Source organism: Pezoporus wallicus, unplaced genomic scaffold, assembly GCF_028554395.1.
Source record: "Pezoporus wallicus isolate ANWC-B61680 ecotype Strahan unplaced genomic scaffold, APGP_CSIRO_Pwel_v1 contig_10835, whole genome shotgun sequence".
Taxonomy (NCBI): domain Eukaryota; kingdom Metazoa; phylum Chordata; class Aves; order Psittaciformes; family Psittacidae; genus Pezoporus; species Pezoporus wallicus.
This window is the reverse complement of record NW_026640423.1, coordinates 2,241-18,787: the sequence shown is the minus strand read 5'-3', so window position 1 is coordinate 18,787 and position 16,547 is coordinate 2,241. Positions and strand designations below refer to the sequence as shown.

The window sequence follows — 16,547 nt, the reverse complement described above, 5'->3', positions numbered from 1 at the left end:
CCATCCTATCCCTGCATCCCATCCCCATGTACCCCTATGTACCCTGCATCCCATCCCCATGAACCCCTATGTACCCTGCATGCCCATCCTGCCCCTGCATCCCATCCCCATGAACCCCTATGTACCCTGCATGCCCATCCTGCCCCTGCATCCCATCCCCATGTACCCCTATGTACCCTGCATCCCCATCCTGTCCCCTCCATCCCATACCCATGTACCCCTATGTATCCTGCATCCCATCTCCATGTACCCCTATGTACCCTGCATCCCCATCCTATCCCTGCATCCCATCCCCATGCACCCCTATGTACCCTGCATCCCCATCCTGTCCCTGCATCCCATCCCCATGTACCCCTATGTCCCCCGCATCCCATCCCCATGTACCCCTATGTACCCTGCATCCCCACACTGTCCCCTGCATCCCATCTCCATGTACCCCTATGTACCCTGCATCCCCATACTGTCCCCTCCATCCCATACCCATGTACCCCTACGTACCCTGCATCCCCATCCTATCCCTGCATCCCATCCCCATGCACCCCTATGTACCCTGCATCCCCATACTGTCCCTGCATCCCAAACCCATGTACTCCTATGTACCCTGCATCCCCATCCTGTCCCTGCATCCCATCCCCATGTACCCCTATGTCCCCCGCATCCCATACCCATGTACCCCTATGTACCCTGCATCCCAATCCTGTCTCCATATCCCCATATTCCCTGTATTCCCCACCCCTATATCGCCCCATCTCCCCTGTATCCCATACCACCCCCATCCCCATGTATTCCCACATGCCCTGTACCCACATCCTAACCCCTGTGGATGGGATGTACCCCATCCTGCTCCCATCATTATGTCCCCTATATCCCCATCCTGCCCCTTCATTCCTGACCATTCCGCATCCCCATTCCCATATCCATACCTCGTACCCCACACCCCGTACCCCATATCCCATACCCCGTACCCCATATCCCATACCCCATACTGACACCCCATACCCCCCAGCCCATATCCCATACCCCATATCCCATTCACCATATCCCATACCCCATATCTCATACCCCATATCCATACCCCATATCCCCCACCCCATATCCCATACCCCATATCCCATACCCCATATCTCATACCCCATATCCCATACCCTATATCTCATACCCCATATTCCATACCCCATATCCCATACCCCATACCCCCCACCCCATATCCCATTCACCATATCCCATACCCCATACCTCACACCCCATATCCCATACCCCATATCCCATACCCCATACCTCATACCCAATATCCCATACCCCATATCCGATACCCCATACCCCCCACCCCATATCACATACCCCATACCCCATATCCCATACCGCATATCCCATACCCCATACCGCATATCCCATACCCCATACCCCATATCCCATATCCCATACCCCATACCCCATATCCCATACCCCATATCCCATACATCCCATACCCCATACCTCATACCCCATATCTCATACCCCATATCCCATACCCCATACCTCATACCCCATATCCCATACCCCATATCCCATACCCCATATCCCATACCCCATACCTCATACCCCATATCCCATACCCCATATCCCATACCCCATACCCCATACCCCATACCCCATATCCCATACATCCCATACCTCATACCCCATACCCCACACCCCACCCCCCACCCCCCACATCCCACAATCCCCAACCCCCCCCCACCCCACAATCCCCCCCCCCAGTGCCGTTACCGGGGCTGTGTGGGGCGGGGCTGGGGGGGCCGCTGTGCTCGGGGCTGGGGGGCCCGGTCCTGGCGGGGGACGAGGCCCGGGACGAGCGCTTGGAGTCGGCGGCGCTGGGCTCCGGGGGCAGCTCCGGGAGGCTCCAGCGCCCGTTGATGTGCTCGAACTCCTGCACCTGAGGGGGGGCACCCATGGGTGGGGGGCACCCATAGAGAGGGGCACCCATGGGTGGGGACCCATGGATAGGGACATCACCCATGGGAAGGGGAACCCATAGATAGGGGCACCCCCAGATAGGGGCACCCATAGATAGGGACACCACCCATGGGAAGGGGGACCCATAGATAGGGGCACCCATAGATAGGGACACCACCCATGGGAAGGGGGACCCATAGATAGGGGCACCCATAGATAGGGGCACCCATGGTGGGGGGACCCATGGATAGGGGCACCACCCATGGGAAGGGGGACCCATAGATAGGGGCACCCATAGATAGGGACACCCATAGATAGGGGCAACCATATATGGGGCACCCATGGGGGGGGACCCATGGATAGGGGCACCACCCATGGGAAGGGGGACCCATAGATAGGGACACCCATAGATAGGGAAACCCATGAGTGGGGGCTCCCATAGATAGGGGCACCCACAGATAGGGGCACCCATAGAGAGGGAAACCCATAGATAGGGGCACCCATGGGAAGGGGGACCCATAGATAGGGGCACCCATAGATAGGGATACCCAGAGATAGGGGCACCCATGGGAAGGGGGCCCACAGATAGGGGCACCCATAGATAGGGGCACCAATGGGAAGGGGGACCCATAGATAGGGGCATCCATAGATAGGGGCACCCATGGGGGTACCCATGGGTGGGGGCACCCATAGATAGGGACACCAATAGATAGGGGCACCCATGGGAAGGAGGACCCATAGATAGGGGCACCCATAGATAGGGGCACCCATGGGAAGGGGGACCCATAGATAGGGGCACCCATAGATAGGGCACCCATGGGGGTACCCATGGGTGGGGGCACCCATAGATAGGGGCACCCACAGATAGGGGCACCCATGGGAAGGGGGACCCATGGATAGGGGCAACCATAGATAGGGGCACCCATGGGTAGGGGGACCCATAGATAGGGGCACCCATGGGTGGGGGCACTCATAGACAGGGGCACCCACAGATAGGGGCACCCATGGGAAGGGGGAGCCATAGATAGGGGCACCCATAGATAGGGACACCCATGTGGGGGGACACCCATGGGGGGGGCACCCACAGGGGCACTCATGGGTGGGGGGAACCCACAGGGGGAAACAAGGAGCACCCATGGATGGGAAGCACCCATAGGGCTGGGGGTGCCCACGGGGAGAACCAGAGGCCGGGAGGCACCCATGGTTGGGGGGCACCCATAAGGAGGAACAAGGAGCACCCATCGATGGGAGGCACCCATAGGGGGAAACAAGGAGCACCCATGGATGGGTGGCACCCGTAGGGGGACCAAGGAGCACCCATGGATGGGAGGCACACATAGGGCTGGGGGGTGCCCATGTGGGTAAGCAGAGGCTGGGAGGCACCCACGGGTGGGGAGCACCCACAGGGGTAACAAGGAGCACCCATGGATGGGTGGCACCCATAGGGGTAAAGAAGGAGCACACATGCATGGGAGGCACCCAAACATTGGGGGGTGCCCATGGGGGTAAGCGGAGGCCGGGGGGCACCCATGGGTGGGGGGCACCCATAAGGGGAAACAAGGAGCACCCATGGACGGGAGGCACCCACAGGGCTGGGGGCTGCCCATGGGGGTAAGCAGAGGCTGAGAGGCACCTACGGGTGGGGGGACCCATAGAGGCACCCATGGGTGGGGAGCACCCACAGGGGTAACAAGGAGCACCCATGGATGGGTGGCACCCATAGGGGGAAACAAGGAGCACCCATGGATGGGAGGCACCCATAGGGGGAAACAAGGGGCACCCATGGATGGGAAGCACCCATAGGGGAAACAAGGAGCACCCATGGATGGGAAGCACCCATAGGGGAAACAAGGAGCACCCATGGATGGGAGGCACCCAAATGTTGGGGGGTGCCCATGGGGGTAAGCAGAGGCTGGGAGGCACCCACGGGTGGGGAGCACCCACAGGGGTAACAAGGAGCACCCATGGATGGGTGGCACCCATAGGGGTAAAGAAGGAGCACCCATGGATGGGTGGCACCCATAGGGGTAAAGAAGGAGCACGCATGCATGGGAGGCACCCAAACATTGGGGGGTGCCCATGGGGGTAAGCGGAGGCCGGGGGGCACCCATGGGTAGGGGGCACGCATAGGGGGAAACAAGGAGCACCCATGGACGGGAGGCACCCACAGGCACCTACGGGTGGGGGGACCCATAGAGGCACCCATGGGTGGGGAGCACCCACAGGGGTAACAAGGAGCACCCATGGATGGGTGGCACCCATAGGGGGAAACAAGGAGCACCCATGGATGGGAGGCACCCATAGGGGGAAACAAGGAGCACCCATGGATGGGAGGCACCCATAGGGGAAACAAGGAGCACCCATGGATGGGAAGCACCCATAGGGGAAACAAGGAGCACTCATGGATGGGAGGCACCCAAATGTTGGGGGGTGCCCATGGGGGTAAGCGGAGGCCGGGGGGCACCCATAGGTGGGGGGCACCCATAGGGGGAAACAAGGAGCACCCATGGATGGGAACACAGAGCACCCATGTATGGGAGGCACACATAGGGGGAACAAGGAGCACCCATGGATGGGAGGCACCCAAAGGAGGGAACAAGGAGCACCCAGGGATGGGAGGCACCCAAAAGGTTGGGGGGTGCCCATGGGGGTAAGTGGAGGCTGGGGGGCACCCATGGGTGGGGGCACCCATAGGGGGAACAAGGAGCACCCATGGATGGGTGGCACCCATAGGGCTGGGGGCTGCTCATAGGAGGAAGCGGAGGCCAGGAGGCACCCATGGGTGGGGGGCACCCATAGAGGCACCCTTGGGTGGGGAGCACCCATAGGGGGAAGCAAGGACCACCCGTGGATGGGAACACAGAGCACCCATGGATGGGCGGCACCCATAGGTGGAAGCAAGGAGCACCCATGGATGGGACCACAGAGCACCCACGGATGGGGGGCACCCATAGGGAGAAACAAGGAGCACCCATGGATGGGAACACAGAGCACCCATGGATGGGCAGCACCCATAGGGGGAAGCAAGGAGCACCCGTGGATGGGAACACAGAGCACCCACGGATGGGTGGCACCCATAGGGGGAAACAAGGAGCACCCATGGATGGGACCACAGAGCACCCACGGATGGGTGGCACCCATAGGGGGAAACAAGGAGCACCCATGGATGGGCGGCACCCATAGGGCTGGGGGCTGCCCATAGGGGGAAGCAGGGGCCAGGAGCACCCATGGGTGGGGGGCACCCATAGAGGCACCCTTGGGTGGGGAGCACCCATAGGGGGAAGCAAGGACCACCCGTGGATGGGAACACAGAGCACCCATGGATGGGCGGCACCCATAGGGGGAAACAAGGAGCACCCATGGATGGGCGGCACCCATAGGGCTGGGGGCTTCCCATAGGGGGAAGCAGGGGCCAGGAGCACCCATGGGTGGGGGGCACCCACAGGGCTGGGGGCTGTGGGCCCGGGAGCACCCATGGGTGCTGGTACCTTCTTCTTGACGAGGGACATGACCCCGATGCGGGTGAGGACCTGCTGCCGGGACAGCCCCTCCCGGGGGACCCCGTCCGCAAAGGTCTCCGAGCCGTCGGCGCCCGGCTCGCACAGGTGCCGCATGAAGAGGGACACGTAGGCTCTGCGGGGACACAGGGACACCCATGGGCACCCAGGGACACCCAGGGACACCCAGGGACACCCATGGGCACCCAGGGACACACAGGGACACCCATGGGCACCCATGGACACCCAGGGACACCCAGGGACACCCATGGACACGTAGGCTCTGCGGGGACACAGGGACACCCATGGGCACCCAGGGACACCCAGGGACACCCATGGGCACCCAGGGACACACAGGGACACCCATGGGCACCCAGGGACACACAGGGACACCCATGGACACGTAGGCTCTGCGGGGACACAGGGACACCCATGGGCACCCAGGGACACCCAGGGACACCCAGGGACACCCATGGGCACCCAGGGACACACAGGGACACACAGGGACACCCATGGACACCCAGGGACACCATGGACACGTAGGCTCTGCGGGGACACAGGGACACCCATGGGCACCCAGGGACACCCAGGGACACCCATGGGCACCCAGGGACACACAGGGACACCCATGGGCACCCAGGGACACACAGGGACACCCATGGACACGTAGGCTCTGCGGGGACACAGGGACACCCATGGGCACCCAGGGACACCCAGGGACACCCATGGGCACCCAGGGACACACAGGGACACACAGGGACACCCATGGACACCCAGGGACACCATGGACACGTAGGCTCTGCGGGGACACAGGGACACCCATGGGCACCCATGGACACCCATGGGCACCCAGGGACACACAGGGACACACAGGGACACCCATGGACACCCAGGGACACCATGGACACGCATGGACACCCATGGACACCATGGACACCCATGGACACCCATGGACACCCATGGGCACCCAGGGACACCCAGGGACACCATGGACACGTAGGCTCTGCGGGGACACAGGGACACCCATGGACACCCAGGGACACCCATGGACACCCATGGACACCCAGGGACACCCAGGGACACCCAAGGACACCCATGGACACCCATGGACACAGGAACACCATGGACACCCATGGACACCCATGGACACCCAGGGACACCCAGGGACAGCAGGGACACCAGGGACACCCATGGACACCCATGGACACCCATGGACACCCATGGACACAGGGACACCATGGACACCCATGGACACCCATGGACACCCAGGGACACCCAGGGACAGCAGGGACACCAGGGACACCCATGGACACCCATGGACACCCATGGACACGTAGGCTCTGCATGGACACAGGGACACCAGGGACACCCAGGGACATCAGGGACACCAGGGACAGCAGGGACACCATGGACAGCAGGGAAACCCAGGGACAGCAGGGACACCCAGGGACACCATGGACACCATGGACACCCACTAACACCCATGGACACCATGGACACCAGGGACACCAGAGACACCATGGACACCCACTGACACCCAGGGACACCCATGGACACCAGGGACACCCAGGGACACCCAGGGACACCTTGGACACCCAGGGACACCCATGGACACCCAGGGACACCAATGGACACCCACTGACACCCACAGAGCCCATTGACACCCATGGACACCCACTGACAATCATAGAGCCCACTGACACCCATCAACACCCATCGACACCCACTGACACCCATAGAGACCACTGATACCCACTGACACCCACCGACACCCATAGAGCACACTGACACCCACTGACACCCACAGAGCACACTGACATCCATTGAGCCCATTGAGCCCTTTGACACCCCCAGAGTCCACTGACACCCATAGAGCACAGTGACACCCACTGACAGCCATAGAGCCCACTGACACCCATTGACACCCATAAAGCCCACTGACACCCAGAGCCCATTGACACCCACAGAGCCCACTGACACCCATAGAGCACAGTGACACCCACTGACAGCCATAGAGCCCACTGACACCCATTGACACCCATAAAGCCCACTGACACCCAGAGCCCATTGACACCCACAGAGCCCACTGACACCCATAGAGCACACTGACACCCACTGACACCCATAGAGCACATTGACACCAATAGAGCCCACACACAACCATAGAGCACACTCACACCCCCTGACACCCATAGAGCCCATTGACACCCATAGAGCCCACTGACACCCACTAACACCCATAGAGCCCATTGACACCCACAGACCCATTGACACCCACTAACACCCATAGAGCCCATTGACACCCATAGAGCCCATTGACACCTATAGAGCCCATTGACACCCACTGGCACCCATAGAGCACACTGACACCCATTGACACCCACAGAGCCCATTGACACCCATAGAGCCCAGTGACACCCATGGAGCCCACTGACACCCACAGAGCCCCTAGAGCACATTGAGAACCATAGAGCCCTCCCCAGGCTCACAGAGGTGCCGCATGAACAGGGACACCTCTGCAGGCCCTGCAGAGGACACCATTGACACCCACTGACACCCACTGACACCTATTGACACCCACTGACACCCACTGACATCCGTAGAGCACATTGACACCCATAGAGCCCACTGATAACCATAGAGCACATTCACACTCATTGACACGCACTGACAACTACTGAAAACCACAGAGCACACTGACACCCATTAACACCCACTGACACCCATAAAGCCCACTGACACCCATAGAGCACACTGACACCCACTGACACTCACTGACACCCATAAAGCCCATCGACGCCCACAGAGCCCATTGACACCCATAGAGCACACTGACACCCATAGAGCTCATATTGCTCACTGAGACCCGCAGAGTCCATTGACACCCATAGAGCACATTGACACCCGTAGAGCACACTGACACCCATAGAGCTCATAGAGCCCACTGGGACCCATAGAGTCCATTGACACCCACAGAGCACAGAGAGTCTACTGACACCCATAGAACATATTGACACTCATAGAGCTCACAGAGCCCATTGGGACCCACAGAGTCCATTGACACCCATAGAGCACACAGAGTCTACTGACATCCATTGACAACCATAGAGCCTACAGAGTCTATTGACACCCACAGAGCATGTTGACACCCATACAGCATATTGATCACCCATAGAGCTCATGGAGCCCATTGGCACCCATAGAGCCCATTGACACCCATAGAGCCCACAGAGACTATTGACACCCACAGATCATGTTGACACCCACAGAGCATATTGATCACTCATAGAGCTCATAGAGTCCATTGACATCCATAGAGCCCACAGAGTCTATTGACACCCACAGAGCACGTTGACACCCATAGAGCATATTGATCACCCATAGAGCTCATGGAGCCCATTGGGACCCATAGAGCCCACAGAGTCTATTGACACCCACAGAGCACGTTGACACCCATAGAGCATACTGATCACCCATAGAGTTCATAGAGTCCATTGACACCCATAGAGCACACTGACACCCATTGACACCCATAGAGCCCATTGACACCCATAGAGCACACTGACACCCATAAAGCTCATAGAGTCCATTAACACCCATAGAGCACGTTAACACCCATAGAGACCATTGACACTCATAGAGCACGTTCACACCCATAGAGCCCATTGACACTCATAGAGCACACTGACACCAAGCTCATAGAGTCCATTAACACCCATAGAGCACGTTGACACTCATAGAGCACATTGACACCCATAGAGCACGTTGACACCCATAGAGCATACTGGCACCTATAGAGCTCATAGAGCCCACTGGGACCCATAGAGTCCATTGACACCCACAGAGCATACAGAGTCCATTGACACCCACAGAGCACATTGACACCCATAGAGCATATTGATCACCCATAGAGTTCATAGAGTCCATTGACACCCAGAGACCCCATTGGCACCCATAGAGCACACTGACACCCATTGACACCCATAGAGACCCATAGAATCCATTGACACCCATAGAACACACAGAATCTATTGACACCCACAGTGCCCACTGACACCCATAGGGCACACAGAATCTATTGACACCCAGAGAGCCCATTGACACCCAGAGAGCCCACTGACATCCCCTGACACCCATAGAGTCCATTGATACCCATAGAGCCCACTGACACCCATAGAGTCCATTGACACCCATAGAGCACACAGAATCTATTGACACCCATAGAGCCCATTGACACCCACAGAGCACATAGAGCCTGTGTCCACAGAACCCATAGAGCCTGCACCCAGTCTCCCCATAACTAGGGACATTGTCCCCAGACTCCCTGTCCCCATTGTCTCCATTGCCCCCATTACCCCCATTGCCCCCATTGCCCCCATTACCCCCATTGTCCCCAGTGTCCCCATTACCCCCATTGCCCCCACTGTCCCTTTGCCATCAGCCTGTCCCCTCCTCACAGCGCCCCATGGCCTGTGCCGGCCCCGGCCGGGTCCTGCCACCGCTCTGGTTGACCCCAAGGCCAGCACCGGCCCCCCGGGGGGCACAGGGGGACCCCGGGGGTGACTTTATGTCGGGGTGAGGGGGGCACGGGCTCGTCCGGCCTCCAGGAACCCGACTCTTGTTGGCGCTGGGATGAGTAAGGGCTCATCATGTGGCTGGGGGCAATGGGGGGCAGAGGGGGCAATAGGGGCAATGGGGACAATGGGGACTACAGGGGGCAATGGGGGACATACCTGATACCACCACCCTATGTCTCCCATCCCCATTGTCCCTATTGCCCCATTACCCCCATTGTCCCCATTAACCCCATTGCCCCCATTGTCCCCATTGTCCCCATTACCCCCAATGTCCCCATTGCCCCCCAAAGCCCCCAATGACACCCACATGAACTCCTTCTCGCTCTTGCCACGCAGGTCCCGCACGAGCCATTGGGAGGTGAAGGCGTCCTGGGGGGGCATCCCCCACCTCATCACCGCATTCAAGAAGGCCTTGCGCTGCCGCGTGTTGAACCCCAGCACCTGCGGGGGCAATGGGGACAATGGGAGCAATGGGGGCAATGGGGGTAATGGGGGAAATGGGGACAATGGGGGCAATGGGGACAATGGGAGCAATGGGGGCAATGGGGGTAATAGGGGAAATGGGGACAGTGGGGGCAATGGGGACAATGGGAGCAATGGGGGGACAATGGGAGCAATGGGGGGACAATGGGAGCGATGGGGGGACAATGGGAGCGATGGGGACAATGGGGACACAATGGGGGTAATGGGGGCAATGGGGGTAATGGGGACAATGGGAGCAATGGGGACAATGGGTACACAATGGGAGCAATGGGGGTAATGGGGGTAATGGGGGCAACGGGGGTAATGGGGGCAATGGGAGCAATGGGGACAATGGGGGTAATGGGGGTAATGGGGGCAATGGGGCAATGGAGGCAATGGGACAATGGGGGTGATGAGAACAATGGGGGTAATGGGGACAATGGGGGTAATGGGACAATGGGGACAATGGAGGCAATGAGGGCAATGGGGACAATGGGGGCAATGGGCATCAATGGGTGATAACACACGTCAATGGGTGTCAATGGGTGACACCCAGCATGTCCCATATCTGCCCTTTGTGTTGTGGTCTTCCCCATGGCACCCTGACCCCCCACCCATGGGACATTTGGGGCCATTGAGGATGGGGACCATGGGGACAAGGTCCTCTGGGCATGGGGACATTGGGGACCCTGGGGATGGGGTCTATGGGGATGGGGACATTGGGGACATTGGGGATGGGGTCTACGGGGATGGGGACATTTGGATGGGGTCTATGGGGATGGGGACATTGGGGATGGGGTCTACAGGGATGGGGACATTGGGGACATTGGGATGGGGTCTATGGGGATGGGGACATTGGGGACATTGGGGATGGGGTCTATGGGGATGGGGACATTGGGGATGGGGTCTATGGGGATGGGGACATTGGGGACATTGGGGATGGGGTCTATGGGGATGGGGACATTGGGATGGGGTCTATAGGGATACCAGGGACTCTGGGGATGGGGTCTATGGGGTCTATGGAGATTGGGACATTGGGGATGGGGTCTATGGGGACAGGGGACAGCAGAGGGGGTTCTATGGGGCCGCTGTGGGGTGCCCCCATGTCCTCACCTCGATGTTGCCCCCGACCCGGGCCAGCAGCGGCGGCAGGGGCTTGTCCTTCTCATTGCGGAGCTGCCGCTTGGACTGACGGCGGCCTGGGGGGGGACAAGGGGGTCAGCACCCACCTATGGCACCTGGAGAGCACCCCAGAGCATCGCGAGCACCCCTATGGCACCCTGACCCCCTCTATAGCGCCATGACACTGCTATGGGACACCCACTGACACCCACTATAGAACTTGGATCCCCTACATAGCACCACGACACCCCTATGGCACCCTAACCCCCTATATAGCACCATGACACTGCTATGGGACGCTGACACCCCTATGGCACCCTGACCCCCTATATAGCACCATGACACTGCTATGGGCCACTGACACCCACTATGGCACCCTGACCCCCTCTATAGCACCATGACACTGCTATGGGACACTGACACCCACTATAGCACTATGACACCCCTACGGCACCCTCACCCCCATATAGCACCCTGACCCCACATATTGCACCATGACACCCCTATGGGACCCTGACATTCCCTATAGCACCTCAACCCTCCTTGCAGCACCCTGACCCCCACATGTGGGTCCCCCCCTCCCCAGACAGGGAGACACATGGGGAAACACAGGAGGACATGGAGGGGGGGACACAAAGGGACACAGGATGGGGGCCATGGGGGGACACAAGGGGACATGGGGGGACCATGGGGGGCCATGGGGGGCCATGGGGGGGGGGGGGGCTCTCACCCTCAGGCCGCTCATCGAAGTCCTCGTCCTCCTCCTCGGAGCCCACCGAGTACTCGGACTGGTTATCTGGGGGACACCGTCAGCACCATGGACAGCACCCAACGGCACCCAATAGCACCCAACGGCACCCAACACCACCTCCCAGTGCATCCCAGTGCATCCCAGTGCCCACCTTGGTCCTCCTGGGCCGCATCGTTGCAGTTGACCTCCCTGTGCCCACGTTGGGGGCCAGGGCCTCCTAGATCCTTCCAATGCCTCCCAGTCCATCCCAGTGCATCCCAGTGCTCACCTTGGTCCTCCTGGGCCGCATCGTTGCAGTAGACCTCCTTGTGCCCTTGCCCATGCTGGGGAACAGGGCCTCCTAGATCCTTCCAATGCCTCCCACTCCATCCCAGTCTATACCACTCCATCCCAGTCCATCCCAGTGCATTCCAGTGCCCACCTTGGTCCTGCTGGGCCACATAGTTGTCGTCGACCTCCTTGTGCCCACTTTGGGGGCCAGGGCCTCCTAGATCCTTCCAGTGCCCTTCCAATGCCTTGCAATGCCCTCCTAATGCCTCCCACTCCCTCCCAGTCCATCCCAGTCCACCCCAGTGCCCACCTTGGTCCTCCTGGGCCACATCATTGTAGTTGACTTCCTTGTGCCCACGTTGGGGTCCAGGGACTCCTAGATCCTTCCAGTGCCCTTCCAATGCCTTGCAATGCCCTCCCAGTGCCTCCCAGGCCATCCCAGTCCACCCCAGTGCATCTCAGTCCATCCCAGTCTATCCCAGTCCCTCCCAGTTCCCACCTTGGTCCTCCTGGGCCGCATCGTTGCAGTTGACCTGCTTGTGCCCTTGCCCACGTTGGATGCCAGGGCCTCCAAGATCCTTCCAATGCCTCCCAGTCCATCCCAGTCTCTAGCACTCCATCCCAGTCTAACCCACTCCATCCCGGTCCACCCCAGCGCCCACCTTGGTCCTCCTGGGCCGCATCATTGTAGTTGACCTCCTTGTGCCCGTGTTGGGGGCCAGGGCCTCCTAGATCCTTCCAGTGCCCTTCCAATCCCTTGCAATGCCCTCCCAATGCCTCCCACTCCATCCCAGTCTATCACAGTCCACCCCAGTGCATCCCAGTCCATCCCAGTGCCCACCTTGGTCCTCCTGGGCCGCATCGTTGTAGTTGACTTCCTTGTGCCCATGTTGGGGGCCAGGGCCTCCTAGATCCTTCCAATGCCCTTCCAATGCCCTTCCGATGCCTTGCAATGCCCTCCCAATGCCTCCCACTCCATCCCAGTCTATCCCAGTGCCCACCTTGGTCCTCCTGGGCTGAATCGCTGCAGTTGACCTCCTTGTGCCCACATTGGGGGCCAGGGCCTCCTAGATCCTTCCAGGGCCCTTCCAATGCCTTGCAATGCCCTCCCAATGCCTCCCACTCCCTCCCAGTCCATCCCAGTCCCTCCCAGTCCACCCCAGTGCCCACCTTGGTCCTCCTGGGCCGCATCGTTGTAGTTGACCTGCTTGCGCACGCGCTTGCCCTTGCCCAGGTTGCGGGCCAGGTCCTCCTGCTGCTGCTCGTAGTGGTGCCGCAGCAGCTTCTCCCAGTAGTCGGGGTCCACGTTCTCCTCCTGCTTGATGATCTCCCGCTCGATCTCCTCGATCTGCCGGCACGCAACGGGGTCAAGGGGCACCCAAAGGCACCCACGGGCACCCATTTGGGGGGGGGGGGGGCACCCAGCTCCACATCCGCCCATTCCGATGGCATCTCCCATCCTCATCAGCATCAGCTCCGTCCTCTCCGTTGTGCCCCACCAACACCTCCGTCGGCCTCATTGCCTCCAGCACCTCCATCTACTCGTCCCCATCATCTTCATCCTCATCCTCTCCATCATCCCCATCTCTACCTCAATCTACTCATCTCCATCATCTTCATCCTCAACCTCTCCATCATTCCCATCTCTACCTCAATCTACTCATCCTGATCTTCATCTTCATCCTGTCCATCATCCCCACCTCAACCTCAATCTACTCATCTCCATCATCCTCATCCTCTCCATCACCCCCCTCTACCTCAATCTACTCATCTCCATCATCTTCATCCTCAACCTCTCCATCATCCCCATCTCTACCTCAATCCACTCATCCTGATCGTCATCCTCATCCTCTCCATCATCCCCATCCCTACCTCAATCTACTCATCCCCATCATCCTCATCCTCTCCATCATCCCCATCCCTACCGCAATCTACTCATCCTGATCTTCATCCTCATCCTCTCCATCATCCCCATCTCTACCTCAATCTACTTATCTCCATCATCTTCATCCTCTCCATCATCCCCATCCCTACCGCAATCTACTCATCCTGATCTTCATCCTCATCCTCTCCATCATCCCCATCCCTACCACAATCTACTCATCTCCATCATCTTCATCCTCTCCATCATCCCCATCTCTACCTCAATCTACTCATCTCCATCATCTTCATCCTCTCCATCATCACCATCCCTACCTCAAACTACTCATCTCCATCATCTTCATCCTCATCCTCTCCATCATCCCCATCCCTACCATCTCTCCATCATCTTCATCCTCTCCATCATCCCCATCTCTACCTCAATCTACTCATCTCCATCATCTTCATCCTCTCCATCATCACCATCCCTACCTCAAACTACTCATCTCCATCATCTTCATCCTCATCCTCTCCATCATCCCCATCTCTACCTCAATCTACTCATCTCCATCATCTTCATCCTCTCCATCATCCCCATCTCTACCTCAATCTAATCATCTCCATCATCTTCATCCTCTCCATCATCCCCATCCCTACCTCAATCTACTCATCTTCATCATCTTCATCCTCATCCTCTCCATCATCCCCGTCTCTACCTCAATCTACTCATCCCGATCTTCATCCTCATCCTCTCCATCATCACCATCTCTACCTCAAACTACTCATCTCCATCATCTTCATCCTCATCCTCTCCATCATCACCATCTCTACCTCAATATACTCATTCCGATCTTCATCCTCATTCTCTCCATCATCCCCATCTCTACCTCAAACTACTCATCTCCATCATCTTCATCCTCATCCTCTCCATCATCCCCATCTCTACCTCCATCTATTCATCCCCATTCTCTCCATCATCCCCATCTCTACCTCAATCTACTCATCCCCTTCACCGACATCATCTCCATCATCCTCATCTCCACCTCCCCCGTCCCCTTCAACCCCATTGTCCCATCACCTCCATCAACCCCATCACCTCCATCAACCCCATTGTCCCATCACTTCCATCATCCCCATCAACCCCATTGTCCAACCCCATTGTCCCATCACTTCCATCAGCCCCATCAACCTCCATCAACCCCATTGTCCCATCACTTCCATCAACCCCATCCATCAACCCCATTGTCCCATCACTTCCATCAACCTCCATCAACACCATGTCCCATCACTTCCATCAACCCCATCACCTCCATCAACCCCATTGTTCCATCAGCCCCATCACCTCCATCAACCCCATTGTCCCATAATCTCCATCAACCCCATTGATCCCATCACCTCCATCAACCCCACCACCTCCATCAACCCCATCCACCCCACTGCCCCACCACCTCCACCATCACCCTAGCCATGCTCACCTTGTCCTCCTCTCGCACCACGTACTGGGCCACCTTGAAGGAGCTCAGGTACTCGTTCATGTTCTGCACGTCGGCGTCGTCGGTGGCGTCCTGGTTGCGGTCCAGGAGCCGCGCGATGGCCTCATTGGTCGTAGTGGATCACGCTGCTGTCCTCCCCCTCCCCTTGTTGTCCCCTTGCGCGGCGGCACGTGGCTCGCATCGTGTAGCATGGACCAGCCTGGCCTTGGCGTGGGCCAATGCGGGCCAACATGGTCTTGGCATGGGCCAACATGGGCCACACTGGCCTTAGCATGGGCCACGAGCCAACATGGCTTTAGCATGGGCCATTGTGGCCTTGGCATGGGCCAACATGGGCCAATGTGGCCTTAGCATGGGCCAATGTGGGCCAACACGGCCTTAGCATGGGCCAACATGGGTTAATGTGGCCTTAGCATGGGCCAATGTGGCTCTGGCATGGGCCAGTGGGCCAACATGGCCTTGACATGGGCCAACATGGCCTTAGCATGGGCCAATGTGAGCCAACATGGCCTTAGCAAGGGCCAACATGGGGCAATGCGACCCTTAGGGGCCAATGCGAGCCAACGTGGCCTTAGCACGG

General features: G+C 58.8%; 1 protein-coding gene across 1 annotated transcript in view; it reads right to left on the bottom strand.

The window, feature by feature from the left end:
* The window catches only part of LOC130604416 (chromodomain-helicase-DNA-binding protein 3-like), a 34,882-nt gene extending 18,812 nt beyond the window's left edge, over positions 1–16,070 (bottom strand). The window contains exons 1-7 of the mRNA XM_057418920.1: positions 15,950–16,070; positions 13,785–13,962; positions 12,324–12,389; positions 11,585–11,670; positions 10,317–10,450; positions 5,424–5,568; positions 1,750–1,915 (exon numbers count right to left, since the gene is read on the bottom strand). Of these exons, the coding sequence (XP_057274903.1) occupies positions 1,750–1,915; positions 5,424–5,568; positions 10,317–10,450; positions 11,585–11,670; positions 12,324–12,389; positions 13,785–13,962; positions 15,950–16,009 (835 nt within the window). The 5' untranslated portion in view covers positions 16,010–16,070. The remainder of the gene's footprint in view (positions 1–1,749; positions 1,916–5,423; positions 5,569–10,316; positions 10,451–11,584; positions 11,671–12,323; positions 12,390–13,784; positions 13,963–15,949) is intronic.
* Positions 16,071–16,547: the final 477 nt, after the last annotated feature.